Below are 24,241 nucleotides of genomic sequence, written 5' to 3' on the forward strand. Positions count from 1 at the left end.
ACGACGCTATTAAAGATAATGTCTAAAATCCGCTGCAGGCAAACAAGAGGCTTGTTTTTCCGGCAAATGACGCAGGCAAGTACACAGGTAAGTTCCTGTGACGAACACAGCATTTTTCGTTTTCAGCCAATAGAAACACCGCCTCCTCTGGGCGGGAGCTTTTGTCACCGGAAAAACAAGCCTCTCGTTCGCCTGCAGCGGATGTTAGACATTCTTGTTAATAGCCGTTCTTTGATCGATGGATGCACTTTTTGGAGCTTCAAAAAATTGCCCCCATTCACTCCCATTCTACCACTTGGAAGTAAAAGGATACATGGTATTATAACTCCGACTGCATTATTCTTCAAGAAGAACGTCACATTAACTTAGAATGCCTTGAGGGTGAGTAAAACATGGGTCAATTTTGATTCAAGCCTGAAGTATCGCTTGAACAAATGACTTCAAATTGTGTACTTCAAATATTACAACAAACAAATCTTAAAGTAATACATAAATATGTACATAAATTAGTTCATTATCCTCCATTAATACCTTTAGATGACTAAACTGTAGTTGCTAAGCAACCTGATGTGAGGTCACAGGTGTGCATATATCAAATATTTTACACTGAGTCTCATCCAATAAGAATCAAGAATTCAGAACTGCATATTTCATAATGGCCATCACCCATCTAATGTGTTTTGTAAATGATTCCTAATTAGTGGCTATGATCAATTTGGCACTATATTATTTCATAATTTTCATTCTTTTTTAAATTTATGAGAAAACTCATTCATCTTTATTCACCACCTGGCACAGACTGCAGCTATAATGACTACAGCAGCGCTACTTTGAATTCTTAAGCTGTAATGGTAGAGTTTCGTTGAAATTTGTCTCTTTGAAGCATGCGAGTCAAAATCATCCATCCAGTCCAAATAGCTCCATGTGTTTCACCAGAAGTCTTTCAGACAAGAAGTACAAAACTAGAATGCTTCTATTAAAATCAATTTTCCATTAAAAATGTTTAATAGCCAGTCTTAACGTTGATTTTTATTATATACAACTATGTAGAGCAAGACTATGTAATGGAAATATATGATTTGATCTATTGTTTTGGACAAAAATTGCTATGAAAGTGATAACAACAATAATTTTTCATTTGTATAGTTGTGGTATAAACTCTATTTTCTAAGCTATTCTATTAAATTTAGAAAGATTTGTATAGAACCTTGGTGCCTTAACTTAGTTACAATGAAACCTGGACGACTTCTATTGGTTTCTACTAGTTTAAATTCTTCGTTAAGAATTTAATTCTCCTGCATTTCTCGCTCTTTGACACCGAACCGCGGTGAACTTCAGACAATTACATTTCACAGTGACTGAATGAGGTCCTCTTGGGATCTGTTAATGAACCGGTGCGTAATGAATTATGCCACGCGTCCGGCGAATGCCATGGTAACACAACTGGAATGTCTTCTGCCTCCCCTCCATTTAGATAAAAAAGCAGGATGTAATTTTTAGTGCTTTCCTTTTCCCGGCCTGATTCATTATTCAATTTAGCCGCATATTACATTTTAATGGTCCTGTTTATGATACCAGAAAAAACAATTAGAGAACAATCTCTCGTCCACATTGCTTAACCACAGTGCTCAGTATTATACAGCATGTATTTGTATTAAAATCTGTTTAAAAATAAAAAAAATATTTTACTCTTGCATGATAAAGATTTCATAATTTCAAGATTTCAAAAAAAGATATTTTGAAAAATGGAAAACGACACAAAACCAATGCAAGTCAATGGGGACCAACGGTTTTCTGTTACCAACATTTTCCAAAATATCTTCTTTTGTGTTCTGCAGAAGAAAGAAATACAAGTTTGAAATGACAAGAGGGAGTGTTAAAAAGGACAGAATTTTCATTTCCATTTTGAAGGTCAACTACTCCTTTAAATGCACCTTCTTCCCAAATCCCCACCCTCCAATTTCTGATTGACAGGCAGAAAATGTATCTGATTTGGTAGTTTTGTGCCAGAAAGTATAGCGTGGGCCAACCCTCTGACACTTTTTTTGCTTTGCAGACTGCTGTCCCAGGGTTAGATCAGATTTTCCCAACATTTCCCAACACATCAGCCTTTGAAATGATCTGTCTTGGTTTTATCCAAACCAATTTACAGTGCATTTGAAATATACATATTATCAGTTTGTGTCCTGTGGAAATCGAACCCACCAGCTGAGCTACAGGAACGTGAAGTCTTGTCATAGAACATACATATAATCGCCTGCTGTATTAGATACAGTATGTGAGATTCATCCATGAAGCTGATTTAAAAGGCTTTTCTGTATTTCTACCAATTACAAGTACTTAAAACAAAACATGTAATATCTGTATGTGTATACAAAGCAATAAGATCCTTTGGATGGTGATGATGATGATGGTGGTCTTTGTTGCTAAGCCATGTTTCCTTGACAACAGGGCTCATCTGGTGACTTAAGCCCGTCGGCTGGATGTGCCTCTGATGGTCAGAGGAAGGCGATACAGGGTCACATTTGGCAGCGGTCTGATAAATATCTCTGTCATTCATGCACATCTAGCTCACATCCAAACTATCTCGCAAAGAAACAGAGCCATTGGTACATGGTCACAATTACAGAAGGCTCGGCTGTCTTTAAATTGCCTTGAATTATTACATCAGCGTGTGCGTATGTGTTTGTGTGTTGATATATGTATATACTAGGAGGGGGTTATGAAAGAATTCATACTCATTAGCTTTTCCCCGTGACACATCTTGGCTGTACAAATCATGCCCGCAGTATCTTTGCTCGCCGTTTTTACATGGTGGACTCATCAATAACTTGGCTTTATGCAAATGAGTGTTACATCATATCGTCCGCTCAAAGCTAAAGGATGCACAGATGATTCTGGGGGGGGGATAATAGCAACCTTTGATGTAAACTCATCCTTCAGAGGCATAAATCAGTCCCGCAGGCGCAGGGTAAGATGACTCGTTTTTGTGACACTGCGTTGCAATATTAATTTTTCAATAAGCCGTAATACACATTGCATGGAGCTGTGCACCAGGGCAAGACACATGATGGACATTTTGAACATTTTTTGTCTCAATTTGGGGTGAAAATATTCAGCGGAATGAATTTAAATGAGCAAATTTGTTAAACGGAATTGAGATATATGCATTCACATGGGTAGCTGAAAAAGTGATCATACTGTATTATGTGAAATATTTAATACACAAAACAAAAATTAAAATGGAGTTAAAAAGTTTTATTTTTGCAGAAATGTGTTGTGTAGTTCGCTTGCGTAATGCTTAAATATTTAGCCTGCCTTGTTAGTGCATAAAGTTTTCCTGGTTAACACAGTACATCAATAGGACATAAGAATGCAAATTTGGCACCCAAAATCTTCTGAAAAGCATCTGTACAAGTTCATAATTTTACGTAGTGCGTAGTTACTTGCTTGAATATTTGCCACTACACTGCAGAAAAATATTCTTTTTGTCTTGTTTTATAGTAAAAATATGTGTTATATTTGCCAGTGGGGTGAACTTTATTACTTTCATACTTTTGCTTTCATTGCACAAAAAAGTTGCAAGCAAAGAATCCCCCCCTGTTTTTACCACATTTTAGATTTAATATCTCATCATTTTACTTTTCAAGTGTGTCTTGTTTTAAGGATGTTTGGGTATTTTTATTGGAAAACAAGACAGAAGCAGAAGCAAGCAAATTTTGGACGTTTCTTCTAGACCTCACTATGGACTTGTGACCCTTACAACTAATGAAACAAATTTAACAAGTGGCTTAAAGTGAACTTCTTCTCAACCCCTGACACAAATCTATTGTACTTTCCCAGCTTCTTGCCAGCTGGTGACGCAAGTCCTCACAGCAACCTGCACCCGGCAGCGCTGTGGGCCAGGGCTGGGTCGAGTTTATACATAATGTGAAACCACAGCGTCTGGTTTTAATGGAGCAATGAAAGACATTACAAAATGGCTTCCAGAGGGGCCGGCAGCACTGACCTTCATACCCTCCCAAACACAGCTGCAGGAACGACAGACTTTGTCATCAAGCCAAATAGAAGGTCTTCTGCGCCACTCTGTGATAGTCTGATCACAGAGCAAGGCCGAGGGTAATGACACCACACTCGATGGGCCTCGACTATTTTTGTTTGGTGGGCGCACTTGAAAATATGCATTTTGGGTGGTTCGTAATGTCGTCTATACAAAGCAAATCTTTGTTTCTGGTTGTTCGAATGGTACAACTTTACACTAGCAACGGCAAGGTCAGTGATGATTAAATTCTGATAAAATCTTTCCTAAATTAATTTTAAAAAATGTAAACATTTTTTGTCCAAAAGTTTATGGACTTACCTGGTTGAAACGTTCAAGCCTCTCCTTAATGTTGACCAAGAGTGGATGCGCAATTTTGACCCTTATCTCTGGGTTGTGCCTCTGGGCCTGTAATCCATTTCCAACCACGTGACCTGTATAACTGTGACAAAAATGGAGCGATATGTTACAGTTACGTAAATGGAGCACTCTGATAACCATCATTTAATTCTGTCTTTTTTAGATGCCAAAAATGCGGGGAGAGCTCAAAGGCTGTCTGATTGAAACATTGATCGGACATCCAGAGAGAGCCTTTTCACCCACATAAATGATTCATTAAGAATCCCACAGTAAAGCCCGGAGACAAAAAAGGTGCTACAAATCTGGGTATTGACCCCATGCCCTTTAATAGAGATAAGGGGGCGTTCTTCAGAAAAAAACAAGCTTGTGAAACCAATACTGGCAAGATTGAATGTTTACCTGTATTGCTACTAAATAGTGTTAGGGAAAGCATTGTCAATATATTCAAACAGTTCTGTAAGTTTTATCCGACTAGAGTTAAATTCGCACAACAAAATGGAGGGAACATATCCTGACTGATAACTGCCCCTCATGTTCTATAAGATAGAAAGTTCATACATGTCTCCAATTTCCATGGTTGACTTTTTACCTCACAATAAGCAGGTTCTGAAAGTTTTAGCTAGCTAGCATTAAATTTGGCCATCGTAGCATGGGGAAAGTATCCTGACAGGTGAGAATGTGACTGTCAGATACTGTTCCCCTTGTGTTCTATAACATAGAAAGTTAATGGCCATCTCAAATTTACATTGTTGGCTGTGTACCCCACATCAAGTAGGTTTTGTAAATTTGAGCTGGCTAGCATTAAATTTGTCCATCACAGCAGGGGGAACGTATCCTGACAGGTGAGAATGTCACTGCCAGATACTGTTCCCCTTGTGTTCTATAAGATAGAAAGTTCATATCCATCTCAAATTTACATTGTTGACTTTTACCTCATAACAAGTAGGTCCTGTGAGTAGGGTTGGGTAACTTTCACATTTTTACCGGTACTGGTGCCGGTACGTGAATTTCGATACCGGTACCCAACGGTACCTTTTTCGGTACTTGACTCTCTGACTTTAGTGACTTTCAGTGAAAATAATAAGCCTAAACCTCTGATTTTCAACATTTTTCTATTTATTTCGAAATGTTCCACACAATCCTTACAAAAAATAAATCCCTACAACATCCATGGCATAGTTAGTGTGATCAACACTGTTATGTAACACAGTCTAGATTAAAATAAATAAAATCAAACGAAAAACAAATGAACAATGAGCATAAAGGTCAGTAAACTATTTGATGAAGAAACAAAACTAACTAGCAGTTCTTTTTTTTTAGAAAGATTAGCATGTCAACTCTATCAGGTAAAAGCCGTGCCCGCTCCACACTCACTGTGTCCCCCGCAGTTGAGAACACTTGTTCAGAGTAATGATAATGATGGTAATGATGATGAAGCCTTCTGCGCCAGAGTGAAGGGTGTTACCTCTGCTGCTCTCACTGTGACAGAAGAGCAGGTTGAAAATGGGACAGCAGAACCTGTCAATGAAGACAATAGTGTAAATAACAGGACTCAGACAGGAGCTCGCAGCAATTCAATTTCATTAAAGGAATAATGGTATTTTTTTACCTGGGCCCTAGTTTTCCCGGCCTTACTTAGCTAATGTTCTGCTCACATAGATCAAAGATTACCCTTCAGTAGGTCCTAGGTTTAGGAGCAAGCTATTATTTTACGGATGTTTACTTTAATAACTGTAAAGAAACTAAGTTATTTATAGAACAGTTATTGACAATAATTTATGCCGTTGCTGACTGCCACTGACTTTGATGTCTGTATACAATAAAACAGTTGGCAACTAGTAATAGTCAAACTATGGTTTCGGATATCTCTCATAATGTTAACGTTACTGTTTTTAACATAAATAGCAGAGTACAGAATTTCAATGCAGCCAATGGCTCAAGTGTTAGCTCACGCTAGTTCGTGCATGCTATGTTAACGTCAACCAACCAAAACAGTGAAAATGACGTTCTCTCTAACAAGTTATAGTTATCAAATTAGCTTAATTTGCTTAAAAAGCTTATTAATTACCTGTAGATGTTGAAGCTGTTGTCAACGCCGATGCTTCACTTAATGTGTCGTCGTCATCGTCTGGGGATTTGTCTCCAGGTGTGTTAGCTAATTTAGCTACTTTGGGGGTTCCGAATACATTTCACTCATGAGCTCTTAAAGACACGTTGTGTTTAACTAAGTGCTTCCTCAGGTTGGATGTGTTGCCGCTGCCAGTCTTGCACTTACTGTCACAAATATTACATTTAGCGTTGTCAGCATCAAGCTTTGTGAAATGCAACCACACTTTAGAACGCTTTCGGTTAACGTTAGCCATTGCCCTGTGCGTTTGAACATGTTGCTAGGGGGTAACCACTTCCCATGGTCTCTATAAAAGTGCCTATAAAGGTACTGAGTTCGGTACGTAACCCTACCTGCGAGTTTAAGCCAGCTAGTAATAGATTTGTCCATCATAGCAGGGGGAACGTATCCTGATAACTAAGAATGTCACTGTCAGTCACTGCTCCCAATGTGTTCTATAACATAGAAAGTTCATAGCAATCTCAAATTTACATTGTTGACTGTATACCCTACAACAAGTATGTGCTTTGAATTTTAGCCAGCCCACATTAAATTTGTCCATCATAGCAGGGCGAACGTATCCTGACAGGTGAGAAAGTCACTGTCACATACTGTTCCCCTTGTGTTCTATGAGATAGAAGTTCATACCCATCTCAAATTTACATTTTTTACTTTTTATCCAAAAACAAGTAGGTTTTGAGAGTTTTAGCCAGCTAGCACTAAATTTGAAGAGTTTGGTTCCAAAAGGCGATAAACGCCATTAAAAAAAGAGTTTCCGCCAAAATCAGTTTTGTATCAGGTAGGTATTGAAAAGTCACTTTTTATTTTATGCAAAATGCGATATCTGCCATGTTATTCTGTCATGTTTTCTCCCTTTTTTCCAAACCGCAATATACGCCAGTCTCACTTCTCTGCAGAATGCGATATATCCGCTCAACCAATCACAGCGCACCATTACACGCATTGTAAACAGTAATGGCGGCGCTCTGAATACGGTCGGAATCCTAGTTTCCCTGATCTACTTTGTACTTTGTGTTCAAAAAACAAACAAAAAAATGAATAATTTTGACCGTATTGATGAACCTGTGCTGGTTTCTGCGGTGGAGAAGAAACGTAAACCATTGAAATCTAATCATTTAAGTGAGGAGATTAAGAAGAAGAGGCACTAATGTATAGCATTAAAAAGATGACCCGTTGAATTCATTTTAGGAGCGATGACTGATTGAATGTATTTTTAGTCCAGTGCCTGTATGTAAGATATATTATAGTATTGTATTGAGTTCAGAGGCTGTCATATGTGGATCAACTCACTTTGTTGTGTAGTTTCAATATGAAAAATAACTTTTAAATATATTCAATGTTCAGAGTTATTGCATTTAACAAAAAAATTGTCATGGATTTATTGCATTTTGGGGAAAAATTATCAGTTTTTATAATAAATCTTTTAAAATCAAAATCTGGATTTGAATTTTTTATGTTACTAGAACCTAAAAATGCTATGACTTTGAAACAGAAAAAAGTGGTTTTCATCTTGCCACTTTCTTTGTAAAGAAAACACATTTTCACTCAAATTAATCAAAATGGATTTATAGCGTTTTGGAACCAAACTCTTCATTTGTCCATCAAACCGCAGTGCTAACCACTATGCTACTGGGCATATTTCATATATATATGTTCAAGATGTTCCTCTAAAAAAGCAATCCTTATTAAATCTTATTAAGTATTGCTTTTTAGTATTTCTTTTCTTAAACATTTTTAATGGGAAACCAAGTATAAACTACTAATTACAATCACATCAGTATAATTGTGTCATCTCATTCTGATCACGTCATCTCTAATAACACAATTTACTAGAAGTTTAGATGGAGGGGGATCTCAACATTGGTCGTCATGACGATATGAAGAGTACAGTGGTCCGCAGACTATGAGATCAATGGGTCAAGAACAGGCAGGTCAGTTAAGCATCGAAAGTGAACTTAAAATACAAGCATGAATCAGAAGGCACGTAACACTGAATAAAACCTCTTTGTTTGTCTTCTTTAAAGGTGAATTGTGTACATCTTTCGAATCATAAATCGAATCACTTAGAAAAGTATAAAATTTGATAAATCAGGATAAATTTGATAGTAATGTTAAGCACAACTAAACATAAACAGCTAAAAATATAAGCCTTTCTATTTCAATGCAAATTGCCATATCAAGAATAAACGTCAGACACACCAAAAATTATGCAAAAGCATTTGTCTATGAAATTGCTAGGGTGTCATGAACAAGAAGTGTAGCAACGTCCTTGAGACTGTCAGACAGACAGACAGACTGGCAGACAGACAGATCAAAAGGTGAACAGTGGGGGGTCATATAAAGCCCAGCAGGAGGGCAGAATAATGTATCCGTGTGCCTGCGCATCAATACACGGATGCTCGTAGGTGAAATAGCCCTGCTGTTTCCACAGCAGCTAATCCAAGTGAATAAATAATGACCCCAGAAACCTCTCCTGCATCTCTACAGCAGCCCAACACGTGGTTCACGGTGCGAGGCAGGAGCACTTTGTTTAGGACCGATGCGAGACGGATTTGTATATTTGTCTGTTTCGCAGGTTTGCCCTTTTTAGCTGCTGTATGCAAATCATACACAGACCCATCTTTTTAGCCAAGCTTTCACTTAATGCATAGTTAATGAACAGCAGCTACGCTAATTATTCTCTTTCTGCCCCCGCCTCGGGATGCCTTGTTGGTTGTGGTTTGGGGCGTTTCATTTGTTGGGGCTGTGTGGGTCTGGTTTGGTCTTGTTTTGCGGTCGATGTCGGACAACGGAGGAATAAAGTTACATTATGCCATTACTATTTTCCCTGGTTGTTCCTCTGTTGTCTGGTGTTGATCGCGGAATGGGACCGGGTTGGACCTGCACGGTTTCGGCAGGTGGGGCTTCCTGGGACTTCGTGGACGTTTGCTCGGTGGCTATTGGTCGGGGTCACTGAGTGCAGCTATGATACGTCAGAGGAGATCTGGCCCTCCCGGCTGAGCCTGGTTTCTCCCGAGGGTTTTTTTTCTCCATTTATTCATCTTTGGAGTTTGGGTTCCTCTCCACAGCAGGGCAGTGTTGGCTTGCTCACCGGGAGACTGCATGTATTTATTTATTCATTTATTTATTAGATATTATTTATTATAATGATCTTGCTTGGTCTATAAACACCATGCATTGTGCTGTGTTTTAACTTTCTGTGTTTTTCTGTTTTTCTTATTTGCTCCTGTAAAGCTGCTTTGGAACAATACACATTGTGAAAAGCGCTATATAAATAAAATTGAATTGAATTGAGACTGCATTCTATAAATAAACTGAATTGAATCATAGTCTCAACTGGTCTCGTACCCGGTGCGGTAGACATGTGATGTATATAGAGGTGAGATAAGTGAGTGTTCACTGTATGACAGCGGTGGATTATTTGGCTTATTTAAATGAAAAACGAGCTGTCGGTGGACACTGTCATTTTTTACCGGTGCATTCTTTCTTCGGGGGAAGCGGTTGTTTCATTTGTATGCGCATAATTAAAGAGGCTGCAATCTATTCGGTTTGTTTTAATAAGCAGAGAGCCAAACTAAGATTTGGATTATTATTATATTTTATAAAATTCATTATTGTATGACTGCTGAAATGAAGCGCGTGTGATTGCAACTGATCATGCGTTTAGCTACAAGCATTAAAAGCTGCAGGAAATTAAAATGGACCTTGATCACGTTTTGAACGTTCCTCGTGGCTGTGCATAATTCATCTGAGCACAGTGTTCTTAAGTCAACAAAATAATTTTTGTAATTGGTCCATAACCATTTTCTTGATCTCATTTTCATAACTAGCGGTGTAAACAAGGCCTTATTGACGAGGAAATATAATTCTAACCAATATTGCGAGTGCCTAAAGGCTTATTCACATAGATCGGACAAGCGCCGACATACACCTTTGTTGCCGAAAATCATTCGTCGGATTAACGTGAAACGCCTGTTGGTGTTTGTTGGCGCTGCGTTTGTTTGCACAGTTGTGATTTCTAACGTTAAATCCAACAAAAGAAAGATATTTTGAGAAATGTTTTGGTGGGTTTGTGTCTATAAAATGGAAGTCAATGGAGGTCAGTGTTGTTTGGTAACCAACGTTGTTCAAAATATCTTCTTTTGTGTTCTGCCGAAGAAAGAAAGTCTACAGGTTTGAAATGACATTAGGGTGAATAAATGAAAATAAATCATTTTTTGGGTGAGATATCCCTTTAAGTTGGGTATAATTTCACACGTAATGACAGTTTGACATCATTTGACCAACATAAAGTACGTAAACTAACCTGCAATTTTATTTTTCAAACAGAGATGACAATATTGAGGCAAAAGTTATGGGTACAGTTAAGGTTTAGGGAAATTACATCTGATTTAAGCTTTGCTATATGGTGTCATATATTATACAGTGCAGTCTTTAGTATTCTTTATGGTTAATTTAGATTTTTGTTATATTTGATATTTTACCCTCAAATGTTATAGTAACAGTTCCCGAATTCTTTCATTTCATGGCTCGTAACAATACGCATGCTTACATAAAAATGCAGAAAGGCCACAACAAACATGCAACCTCAACGACTTTGATTATGACAGTCAAACAGACTACAAAGACTTCTGTCGGACTCTTTGAACAGATGAAGCGGTGATAACAAAAATGGCCGAATGAATCTAAACTCTTAAAAAATATTTACAAAGCTCAAGATCAAAGAGTTTGGAATTCCCCTTTGAATAAACACTGTTTATTTTTATATACCCCCCCACACACACACAGAATCGTATACACACATAAGCAATTAAATTCATCTGCTATATTGGATTAGCTCATTTATTTGCTCAGGTTATGAGACATGGCAATATCCTACAGAATGAGCAATATCCGTCCTCACCGGCTGTACATCAGGACGACTCCACCCAAAGCTCTGGCTTTGGCAAAAACACAACCTTACCAGCACTAATATTTCATGTTACGTTTGTCTAAACGTATCACAACTTTGGTCTATTCTAAATGGGCTTGTCTTCAATTCAGCCGTGCGGCTTGATGTGTGTAATAACCGGCTATGCAAAACCTTGGGGTTGCTAGTTTTCCGTCGTATTTATTGTCTGTGGTCTATAAAGAAGGGAAGGGCCCTGGCTAATGTAGGACATCTGTAATATATCTAGTCGGCTTTGAAGTGCACAAAGCCAACAATGTCATCCCGTATTAAAGTAGATGTTCTGGAATAACAGAGCAGTCGGATACGAAGTTGTAATACAAGGATGTTTTGTACGCTGTTATACTGTATCTGTTACGGACTTTTAGGTCAACCAAACGCTATAAATGTTGCAAATATTCACGTCATGTCGCATATCCTAGCTTTAGACTTAGGGACTGCCTAGAAAGCATTTTGGGGGCCATTAGAATGCACCTATATGTGTGATGCCCCAAAATACCATCTAGTATTGCAAACTGGTCACAGATGCCACATTGACAACAACATTGTTTGAATTGATGATGGGTCAATGTAAGTCAGCAATCCGTGCACTCCAAAGTGGGTTAAAGTTTGCCACTGGCGAAGACGAGTGGAGAGAAAAAGGATTTGGACTGCCGACGGTACTCGGCTAAAATGAAAAAAAAAAACACACAAAGTTGTCACGGTAACCTCACACATCATCACTTCCGACCGACTAAAAATACTTACCGAGTCTGGAAGCGAGTTTTCATTGGTGAACTGTAACATCCCACAGAACATTTATTTATACACTTCAATGTGCAGTGGGGGGTGGACCGCAGCTTCAACTAAGCATTTTTAAAAAGACCTTGTGCGCTCAATTTGAAACGTGACAGTCTAAATGGACCTTAGACATAAGACATTAAAATGATTGTTTTGGACTGAACTCTGTGCGAAAGCTAGACATGTTGTGAACACGTTTTCCTCAAAAAATGTATTTGACTCGCTGTCCTTTATAACAGACGACAAGGTTTCTGAATGGTAGTTGTATGTCATTCCAAACTTGTATTTGACTCTTTCTTCGGTGGAACACAAAATAAGATATTTTGAGAAATAGTTTTGTGTTCACACAATGGACGTCAATTTGGGTCAATGTTGTTTGGTTACCTACACTCTTCAAAATATCTTCTTTTGTGTTCTGCAGATGAAAGACAGTCAAACAGGTTTGGAATGACTTGAAGGTGAATAAATGATGAAAGAATTTGCATTTTTGGGAGAGGTATCCCTTAAAATGCGGCAAGTTGTTTTGGCCACAAGGGGGCAGTGTTGACTCTTTCAAAGAGGTTGCACTACCAAGTACACTGCCAATTGTTTGCATCTGAGCGGTTCTTGACCTACTGATATATGAGAACCAATGACCTACTAAAAAATCAAAAAAACATCTCAACAAAGTAGGAAATGCATAGCGAAATATCACTCACTATATAACTGTATACTTGTACTGTATACTTTAAACAACATGAGTAGTTTCAGTATAATGTGAACAAAATGCCATCAAGTGGGCACTTATGCATTATGATTAAATGTAGTTACATTTGTTTTGTATAATGTATAGGATTTGCAATGTAAGTTGCTTTGGATAAAATTTGCAGCCTTCAACCTCACATTTCGGCTGATAAAAATCTGTCCGTCTTTTTCCAAAACAAACTAAAAGCAACAGATTAACAATCCAGTCTGTTTTCTTCATGAAAACTGTGGACTGTCTCCAGGACTACCCTGTGTTTGTGGGCCCCCTAGTATGACCGGTGCCAGGCCAATGTATTTGCTGTCATGTCAGACTGATAAAACAGTTTGTCCAGTGGGCGGAACCAGCGCTGGAACCAAAACCAAATGAGTCCAAACAGTAGATATACTTGGGATTATAAAGCACTCTCTCTCTCTAAGTATCATGGGCATTATGTGGACAAATGCCAACATACAAACTAATCTTCATATTCTATATTTATTTCCTGACGGACCGCAAAATTGCGTATCTCATTTGTGTCAGAAAAGGGTTCCAGGCCTACAATTTATTTTATTTTGTATTTAACTGGTATTTTTAACTGGTGCCCAGCAACACGCTATCAATTGAATTCACTAGTCAAATTCACTCATGCACATTTCAGTTAGTTCCTGGTTGGTCGATTGGAAGTGGTTGACACCTACCTCTCCACCACATCTTCTCCACTCCAGCATGTGTTTTCATCAATCTCCACCTGCCCCTCGCAGAGCGTCTCAGGAAGGGTGTAAAAGAACATTTTGTACCTCTGGATATAGCCCATAAACTCCCTGTAGGAAGTACAGACGATTTAGGAGGTAATAAAGAAAAACATCAAACCAGATGTAATTATACGGTCCAACCTGTTCTGCCCCAGTCCGCTGTGTTTATTTAAAAGTTCATGCTTGTCTAATCAAACGTGTCCAAACACTGAATGAGGTGAATGCTGGATTAATCTCCCATACCTGATTGTGATGGTTACTAATGCTAACAGCGTTCATCCTTGTTCGCGCAAGTTTCGTGTGCGTTTTAATTGTTAGAACATTCTCCGGCCGACAGCCAACGTTAGTTCTTCAATGACAAAATAATTAAGGATAATTAAAATAGGTATGATATAAAAATTACTGACACGTCAATATAAATGGAGCTTCCTGTAATATAAATGGAGCTTCCTGATGTTCTTACTTGATTTAACTGCGGAGAGATTGGTATTGTTTATTGTTTAAAGGATGTAAAATCTTAATAAATAGAGCACCAAAATGGCCCATATCTACGAAATATGATTAATCGCGATTAATCGCATCCAGAATAAAAGTTTGTGTTTACATAATATATACTTAAATATATGCGTGTATGTGATTATAAATACAAAATTAATATGCACAGTACACAGACATATATTATGTAAACAAACTTTTATTCTGGATTCGATTAATCATGATTAATCGTTTGACAGCCCTACTAAACACACTTTCTGTGTCTTCTTGTACACATAAATTGATGCAAGTTATTCTAACATTATTTCATTTTAATTTAAACTGTGAAATCGCTTACAAAAATGAAGTTAATTCAAGTGTGTTGTACTTCTTTTAAACTAAACAAGTAAGAAAGCATACTTGTGAGAATATAGTTTTAATTATGTAAATGCACTTATATACTTGGTATATTTGATTTATGCTGACAAAAATGTCTGTATATTTGGCCTATACTTGTTCTTAATCTGTTGTATACTTAAAAGTATACTTTTATGCAGTATTGAAATAGTACACTTACAAGTGAAGGCCTACATTGATAATAGTATATTAACTACATAAAATATACTTGAACTTTACGTAAGTACACATAATAAAATGAACATATGAACTGAATTGAATGAAATATGCTTCTTATTTTAAGGGATGATACATGCTTCAACCTAAAGTAAACACATACGCACACTTACCTTGAAATCTTTTTCAAACTTCTGGTTTTGTCATTTTTGGATGGCTTCAGAGGAAAAGACCTGCATCCATGAGAAGATCTTACAATGATTTGCAAAAGAACAACAGGTACATTAAAATATAAGTGGTGGGATTTTCATTATACGCCTTACCTTTTTTTGAGTATGATGTGATGAGGTTCGCCTGTATCAGGTGATGTTGTAGGCCTGGAGGACGTGACTGCCGTTTGAAGCTGTGCTGTGGGGTTCACTGACGGAGTCAAACTCTTTGAGGTGAGACTGGTGGGAGTCGAGGAAATCGTTTGAGTCAAGGGACCGCAAACTTTGCCCACCTGAAGGAGAAAAAGAGGAAGAATAAATTATTTTCGAAATATTCTTGGAACAAAAAAAAGTACATTTGTGTTAGACAGAATTTTTTCCAATTAATATAGGCTATTTCTTACACCACAGGCACATTGTCACATTAGTCTTGTTTTCAGTATCACCCTGACTAAATTAGTAAAAATGTGTTATTACTTTTTAGGTTTTGCAATAAATAGAAACCATCATATAGTAACAGGCATTTGTATTTACTCAATTTGGAGAGATTACCCCACCTGGTGGCCACATCACAATAACACAAAAGCAATATTCACAAAATAATTGAAACAAACTTTAAACATTTAAACATTTAACTGTATTGTAAACTGAATGTGTAAAATGTTCACAAATGTGCATGTAAGTTTTGTAAGTTTTTCTGTACTGCGTGCTTAAAATGATTATTTTTTATTTTTCATACAGTTCTCTGAAAATTTCACCCTGACTAAATCACCAAAAAACAAAAAACTGACAATTCCATTTTTTGTTGCATACTTTTATTTTGTAAAATGCACATTTTGACAAACTTTTCCTCACAAACAACAAGCTGAGTGAATTGTCTACATAGTGTGTAAACGTGTTTGTATTTGTATTTATCTTTTACAGATCTCTTATTTATCCAAGGATTAGTCAGACCATCTCGTTCCCCTGCTTGGGCCCCTCACTAACTGCATTGCATTGTGGGATAGGGGCCGTCCGGTCTGCGAGAGGCGCCTTTGTCCAGAGGTGAATTTGCATGCAGGACATCAGGCTGACGGCGACCAGACATCACCCAAACAACTCAAGCAGAACCAAGATAGTGCCAGACCGCATGCAGCGTGGGGACATGAGATGCCCTGTCGTCCTACATGTCTTGCCAAAGATTGGGCGGTGCATATAGACATCTTATAAACAATAAATGTATGATATGATATTCTGAAGCTTATAATATAAGAATGTGGTTACAATTGAGAAGTACAAGGACGAAAAGCTACATCACATCTTAATATTATTGATTACTAATGCCTGAAATATACCTAAATATATAAAAAATACATTGATAAATAAGTCAAGCAACACAAGTTTGATGTTGTGTAACGTACTGTTACTTTGACTTAACGAAATGTTTCTGAACTCTTTTAAAATACATTGCAAGTGAATTGCAATCTCATCGTTGCCACAGGGGGCACTAACGTAGCAGTACCTAAACTTTTCAGGCAGTCAAATAATATGAAAACAATTTGAATTGAATCTTTTGGACCAACTTAGATTTTTTAGATTTAGATTTAGATTCAATTTATTGTCATTACACATGTACAAGTACAAGGCAACGAAATGTGACCTCTGCATTTAACCCATCCAGAGAGTAGTGAACACACGTACCCCCGGAGCAGTGGGCAGCTATCACTGCAGCGCCCGGGGAGCAAGTAGGGGTAAGGTGCCTTGCTCAAGGGCACCTCAGTTGTTACCCGCCGGCCTGGGAATCGAACCGGCAACCTTCTGGTCACGAGTCCGACTCTCTAACCATTAGGCCACAACTGCCCTTATCTATGTTGTAGAAATTTGCCGTCTTGACTAAAAACTAGTGCGTAAGTATTGGATCCCTAATGCTTTGAGGATAACCCGACCCCCCCAAGCCTGGCTCTACATCGTGTGTAACTTGAACCTAAAGTCATTCCAGCTTCGTGGCATCAGTGAGTGAGCAATATCTGATCCAAAAGAGGCGGAAAGCCGACAGCAACCGGCCTCAGGTTCGAGTTCGTACAGGTTGTGGTTGGGGGATTCTATGCTCTTTCAGACCTGACCTATACCCGCACGGCAGCTCCTGATGAGTGCAAAGCCAAGCTGTCACGGGACCCTACGCTTTCATTTCCAGTGAAGCAGTTGGGTGAGAAAGACTGGTAGGCGGCTTTCCTGTGCCGTGCACACGTAGGAAGGTATGAATAGATTTGGGGTGGGCAGTTGGGTATTCATTTACACACGGCTTCAGTCACACTTTCATGACCGACATTTTTTTTTGCAGTGTGTCATGTTAATGCATAATCACGCTCCTAATGACCAAGCTAATAATAACCCACTGTAGATGTTATAATTACAAGACTTCATTTCTCCATTGAGAGCAGGTCAAGAGCTTCAAGGGTGACTTCTATTATAACGTTTTAAGTGGATGCTGTCAAATAACCGCTGTGAGCTTTGCATTTTAGACTGAACGTTGAACAAAGAATGATGTTATTTAGTAATAATATACATCATAAATTTGCATAAATAAATGACTAATCAATTGTTTCTCTCAAAAAGCAATGAGATGAGGTGAAAATGGAGACGTCTCCTGTGTCTCCGTTTCGTTTCCTTGAAAAACAGACTGTCCACCCTGGATCTCAAACTGTGCTCTGCTTTGCCAAGATGATCAAATGTCATCTCAAATAGTCTCATAATTTCCACCTGAAAATACTGTAGTACACTAATACTGCATATTATTTACTTACCATAGTAAACTGTAGTAAATTGTAGTATAACTTTAGTAAATTGATCAACTTTATTAAAGGACCAATGTGTGATTTTTATAGGCATCTAGCTGAGAGGTTGTGAATTGCAGCCAATGGCTCACTCCACCCCTCCCTTCCAAAGCACTAAGGTGGCTCACACAGGACTTAGATGTCGTCACATTTTCGCTTCTTTGCTGAAGGAGATAACGTATTTACGAAATGAGCTCTGTAGAGTAGTTTATCTGTTTAGGGCTACTGTAGAAACAACATGATGAATTCCATGTAAGGGGACCAGCGGTGTATGTAGATAGAAACAGCTCATTCTAAGGTAATAAAAACATAACGTTTCATTATGTAAGGTACAACCGCAACAGCATTTGATTGGCACCAGTGATTTGCACCAATCACTAAGCATGTTGCTGCATTTGTCAGATCTCGATTAGTCCAGCATATGGTGCAGCTCCAGCATGCAATAAAAATAAACCTGAAGCGTTGAATAGAATGACTCACCACGGCGCTGAGATGCGGCCCATTCAGCTGCGCAGTGAGTATGGCATCATTGATCCTCTCTCGGATGCTCAAAAGCATCAGCTCCATCTCGTAACCCCCTGCCAGTGCCCCGCTCAGCCCCTCCAGAAATGCCACGTACCGTCTCCACGGCGCATCCAGCTCGACCAGGCCTGCCAGGCATCCCCGCATCACGTTAAGACACAGTCCCGCGCATGGCTGGATGAGGGTCAGCCCGCGACAGTGTGAGCAGTAGTGCATCCTCACCAACGCCTGCCCACACTGACGTGCCAATCCCATCAACTCCGTGACGTGCAGCACCTCAGTGCCCATCTCCAGCGCTCGACCCAGGGCGCGGCCTGCCACTAGCGCGATGGACAGCCCCTGAGCGAGGGACTGGGGATGAGGTCCGAAGGGGTTGACATCGTGCCTCGTGGCACGCAAGCACTCGCTTCCTTCGGCAGACCAGGCGGATACTGGGGAACCCAAACCGGGATTGATCAGTTGTTGATAGACTAATGGGAAAAGTTTGTCGTAGAAGTTGTGGACGGAGCGTTCCACGGAGACGTTGCCGTCGCCACGGAGGTAGAGGGCTAGATCGGAGAAGAGTTCGGAGACCAAGGATCTGGCGTCGCCAGAGATCGGCTTGTAGGCGCTGTCGAAGAGCGAGTGAGTGTGATTGAGACTAAAGGAGAGCAGGGAATGGAAAGTATCTGTGGGAAGAAGAAATAAAATGATTATTTAACGTTTTTTGCATGTTAGTGTGTCTAGCAACCTTCAATAAAATAGCACCTGTCACAAAAATGCAACACCCAGCATGATTCGTGATTATGGCGAATGTTTATTTTGGTCTCTGCTGTCCATTCGGTGTAAACCTCAGCGCTTGTCTCGCATTGCTTAGGACTCTCTTTCTCCTGCGTGTAATCTCTCTTTCCATTGGGCTAATGGGGTCTGACAAGCTGTAATCCACGGGTCTTCAGGGCCGGCGCTATGGGGCTGAAGGTTAGCTTGGAGATATGCAACACATGCGTCTAGCAGTCGGTGGAAATATTACACCTCAGTATCCCTATGTGGAAGGATATTACAGTACCGTGTCGATTGTTTACAATGGCTTTTGTGTATCTTCAAAGTGTGGCATTTTGGTCAAATGCACCTGAATAGTTAGCATGCCAACGGTTGCGACAAATGTTATGAATGTGCTTTGAGGCATGAATAAAAGAACATCTGTTTACGGCATTGTAAAATGTCTCAGTTCTTCCTTCTCTAACAGCATTTGCATTCCAGCTTTCGGTGGTCTCCTTATGGCACTCCAACCATTCAGTAATTCCAACAATATTATGCGACTGACCTTCGCGGGTCAAGAACACTATCTGCCCAAACCCTCCTACCCGAAACCACCAAACCACACGAGATGTAGCATGACACTAGATTTAACAGTAAGTTACTTTTTAAAGTTTTGTTAGAGGTCCATTCACACCAATACTGATAACTATAACGATAGTCAGTGACCCAGACACCTCAGTGTTGGGTAACATGACAGGGGATTGCGGTCAGATCATGTTACAGGGATTTTCTAACATGATTCGTGACCATACAGGCACGCACCATGAAGTCACGCAGATCATGACCTGTTTGACCTCTGTCCTCTGGGGTAGCAGGTTTTCGGGTGGCTTGCGTGATCATAACGCTGATGGCTTTATTAATTCTATAATGGTCAGTGCCGGCTGGATCTGGGTTGATCGGAGCATCAGAAACGCTTGCGTGCTGTACTCAGTCCGGGACTGAATTTAGATCAAAAGAAGGTGATGTAGCATGTGGTATTTTGAACGTGTTTTAGGTCGGTGAGGATGGTTGGGCTTTGTTGGGTGGCGAGTTTGTGAGTAACATATTTTAAGTTCGCTTTGAAGTCTTATGAGGGGACCTAATGCTGAATAAAACCAGGTTTTAAGAAATAGCACGCAGGTTGTCATACTGACACGTGAGATTTAAAGGAACAGCGCAATCAAAATGAAAAATATATTTGACGAGTTTGGTTCCAAAATGAGATAATCCAAGATCAAAAATCATGTTTTTATTATGTTATGTTTTTACAGTGTTTTATTGTGTTAGTTAGCTGTATTTTTTTTAGTTATTATGGCTTAAATCAAAACCAACCAACTGCAGTTTGATTGATATTAATTGGAATGCACAATAAAAAACACCAGTTATCACATTTTGCAACCAAACTCTTCATATATTTGAATAGTAGTCCATATGACGCATGCATTGTATATCAGATCTGAACTTCTTTTATGCTGTTTTTGTCATTTTTTTGACCTGACAGCTCTAGTCTTCATCGTGAAAGTAAGACACAGTCGTGGGTTCGAAACACAACATGAAGCTTTTTTTATTTTACGACTCAATGCAGTTCAACCTTGAATCATTACTTTACCCTTACTTTAAAACTCATTTAGACAAAAAAGCATATAGACCGAAGCTGCCTACATTAACAATTCTCTTTCACAAGGGAATGTAAAGCACTTTACGGATTTTCTCTTTTAACCAGGACACCGGCTACACTCGTTCGCGGAGAAGCAGTGAAAGACGACAGATCTTTTCTGAAGCTCTCATTATAGATACACTGAAGTCTACTGAAATGGATCTCCAAGGATACTCCAAGTATTTCAACATTTCTCTCTTTGTTTGCTTTCTACTCGCTAAATATTCGCTCGGCTGGTGGAAAGACAGCAGCGGTGGCCTTTTCCTACGAAACTAAATGGGCTTTTGTGACGGTTCAGGCAGACAAATTGGATGAAGTTAAATATTTGGTTGGGCAAGGCTTTAGGGTTGTAAATTTGAATCTAACATGGTTTATCACCTCATATGTTACAGGCCTACATTACAAATGCACAGAAGTAGATGATATGCACAGAGCTTGCTAAATAGTTCACCCAAAAATAAAAATGACTCTTTTTTTTCTGTGGAACACAAAAGCAGATATTTTGAGAAATGTCCAGGTGGTTTTGTGTCCATATGATGGAAGTCAATGGGGTCCAATGTTGTTTGGTTACCAACGATCTTCAAAATATCTTCGTTTGTGTTCTGCTGAAGACAGAAAGTCATACAGGTAATTTTTGGATGAACTATCCCTTTAACTGTGTGAGAGCGAGACACGTCTTCTGATTCTTTTGTACATTGGCTTTCCAAACACTGATTCTGAACAGTATTGTTCTAATCCTCGAATGCCAATCATCCCGTGGGAGGCATGTACCGCTTCACACAAGGACACGGTCCCATAACAGACATAAAGAAAAGCTCTGTGTTCGAGTCGTGCGAGTCGCACCCCGGCACAAAAGTCGCCCTCACAATGCTGGTGTACTCTGGGTTGTTGCCAGGGCATTGCCATGCGGTTGCTAAGGTGTGCGGAGTAGTTTGCAACTCATTGCTATGCGTGTTCTTAAGCTTTCGCAAATGCAGTAATAACTGTAATACTGCAAGCAACACAAACCAGAGAATCCAGCGTCTCTTATATGTGCATATAAAGCAATAACATGCATTGAACCTGCTGTTCCAAGGGTTTGATTCCATGACCTTGTTATCCAAAAAAACAATTGGCCTAGTGTTTTGCCATAGTATGGAGCCAGAAATATGACAAAACAATCTGAATTTGAATTTCGTAAATCTGAATTATTGACAAGTGTTTTTTAACAAAACTGAATATTATATGGGAGTTAAAATATTTTGAATTAGATTTTGATTTCGAATTTGAATTTTTTTTATTTGAATATTGAACATTTGAAATTTAACACAATTGCTTTTTTTAAGGCAGAGTTTTATAGGCATGCATTTTCAAACAACATATTTTTTGCTCTGAATTCTTAGATTGCAAATATCCGTTTTTTTTTAAATACAGCCTCACGTTTTCAAGATGAAGAAGAAATTCGGAACATCAAATTCAATTTTCTAAAATTCAAAACGCAGAAATTCAGATCGTACAGAAAGTAGGTCAGAGGTCATCCACAGGGAAGAGTAGAAGATCTCGGAAAAGTCAAACGGAGCGCTTTGGCCACAGTGGCCAGTTATTTGTTCTTATTATCCAATCAAACTCCAAACATGCTGTTTTGGAGAGTGGAACTTCTTACATTGCAATAAAAAGGATTTACATTTTTCAAATTGCGACCACGCCCACAAGACTACACCGGTTGATCGTTTGTTGTTGCTGCAGCATAGCCAAGCTCATACCGCTGCAATCTTAGGCAGCTGCCCGGGGTGTGTGCGCTCACTGCCTGCGTTTTTGCCTGCTATGCCTCCACTGTTTGCGCTCACTCCCAGCGTTTGCTGTTGGTGCTTTTACCCACTGTGTGCTTAGTGCACGCTCGCTGCTAGCTGCCCCACTATGCACGCTGGCTTCCAGCGTTTGTGGGTGCATAATATATTAGACATGTATACAATTTTTATAAAGAACGTTTGTGGGTCCTGCAAAGTCAATGACATACGTGGCACGCTGCAATAAAAGTTATGTATAACATTTAATGCTACAATAGAGAGAAAATGAATAAACTATGTAAGCTACAGACTGAAATAATAACTTTTGTAATAAAAAAATAGTGTATTGAAATGCTATAACTTTGATCCAGGACACATTTAACGACCAGCTGAAACAGTCTGGACACAACACACGTAAAGATTTTTTCTTATGACTAGAGCCGATTCCAGTCTTTGTCAGTCAGAAAGGAGCACACACCTAACTGCTGTGCCAGACCACTACACCACACATTCAACGACTGGACGTTCTGCTGAACCAACAAATCTATCGATCTATGTTATATTCCCGTTTTGTCAGTAAAGCAACCATGATGTTCGTGTTTTTGTATGGTTATGCACTTTCTGTTTCATGCAGATTAAACATTTTGATAATGATAACAAGAGAGCATTTATTCCTCAGGATATAATGTAAGTTTGTTGTGGATATAGTTCACTATAAATAATATGTTGAGTAATATATGACTGAAAACGCCATACCTTAATATCCAGGTGCATTTTGCTGCGTTCGTTTTGCAGGCTACTGTATAGTAGATAGAAAATGTGTTTATTTTTATTTCATTTAGACTGTATTCACTAAAACGCATAAACTGATAGCTTTTTTATTTTGCGTTGACAAAGTAGGCTATATTTAGCTTAAGATGGAGGTGTGTTCGTTTGCTAAATGAAAATCTTTTTGTTTTAATTGTACCTCATTGCTACTTGTACTTCATATAAATAAATGAATAAAAGTACTTTAAAACTGCAGTCTTTGTCATTTAAAAAATATACATAGAAATAACACAACAATAGCTTTTATATTTTTATCCTCATTTCTCTATCTCATTGTTTGTCTGTGTTCAGTCTTTAGCTGTGAACACATATCTGCCCAATATGAACAACTACTGAGCACAACTGGGGCATTGTCAGCCATTATGATCAAATTCCCAGGACCCACAAACGTTCTTTATAAAAATTGTATACATGTCTAATATATTAAATGCATATGCACCCACAAACGCTCGAAGCCAGCGTGCATAGTGGGGCAGCTAGCAGCGAGCGTGCACTAAGCACACTGTGGGTAAAAGCACCAACAGCAAACGCTGGGAGTGAGCGCAAACAGTGGAGGCATAGCAGGCAAAAACGCAGGCAGTGAGCGCACACATCCCGGGCAGCTGCCTAAGATTGCAGCGGTATGAGCTTGGCTATGCTGCAGCAACAACAAACGATCAACCCGTGTAGTCTTGTGGGCGTGGTCGCAATTTGAAAAATGTAAATCCTTTTTATTGCAATGTAAGAAGTTCCACTCTCCAAAACAGCATGTTTGGAGTTTGATTGGATAATAAGAACAAATAACTGGCCACTGTGGCCAAAGCGCTCCGTTTGACTTTTCCGAGATCTTCTACTCTTCCCTGTGGACGACCTCTGACCTACTTTCTGTACGATCTGAATTTCTGCGTTTTG

The 24,241-nt window shown here is 39.0% G+C and overlaps 1 protein-coding gene across 1 annotated transcript in view; it reads right to left on the bottom strand.

The window, feature by feature from the left end:
• Positions 1–24,241, bottom strand: part of gpc5b (glypican 5b) — a 38,648-nt gene that overhangs the window by 12,108 nt on the left and 2,299 nt on the right. Inside the window, exons 3-7 of the mRNA XM_057326297.1 lie at positions 18,281–18,990; positions 15,102–15,280; positions 14,952–15,011; positions 13,678–13,800; positions 4,361–4,481 (exon numbers count right to left, since the gene is read on the bottom strand). Of these exons, the coding sequence (XP_057182280.1) occupies positions 4,361–4,481; positions 13,678–13,800; positions 14,952–15,011; positions 15,102–15,280; positions 18,281–18,990 (1,193 nt within the window). The remainder of the gene's footprint in view (positions 1–4,360; positions 4,482–13,677; positions 13,801–14,951; positions 15,012–15,101; positions 15,281–18,280; positions 18,991–24,241) is intronic.

This window comes from Triplophysa rosa, linkage group LG25 (genome assembly GCF_024868665.1).
Source record: "Triplophysa rosa linkage group LG25, Trosa_1v2, whole genome shotgun sequence".
Classification (NCBI taxonomy): domain Eukaryota; kingdom Metazoa; phylum Chordata; class Actinopteri; order Cypriniformes; family Nemacheilidae; genus Triplophysa; species Triplophysa rosa.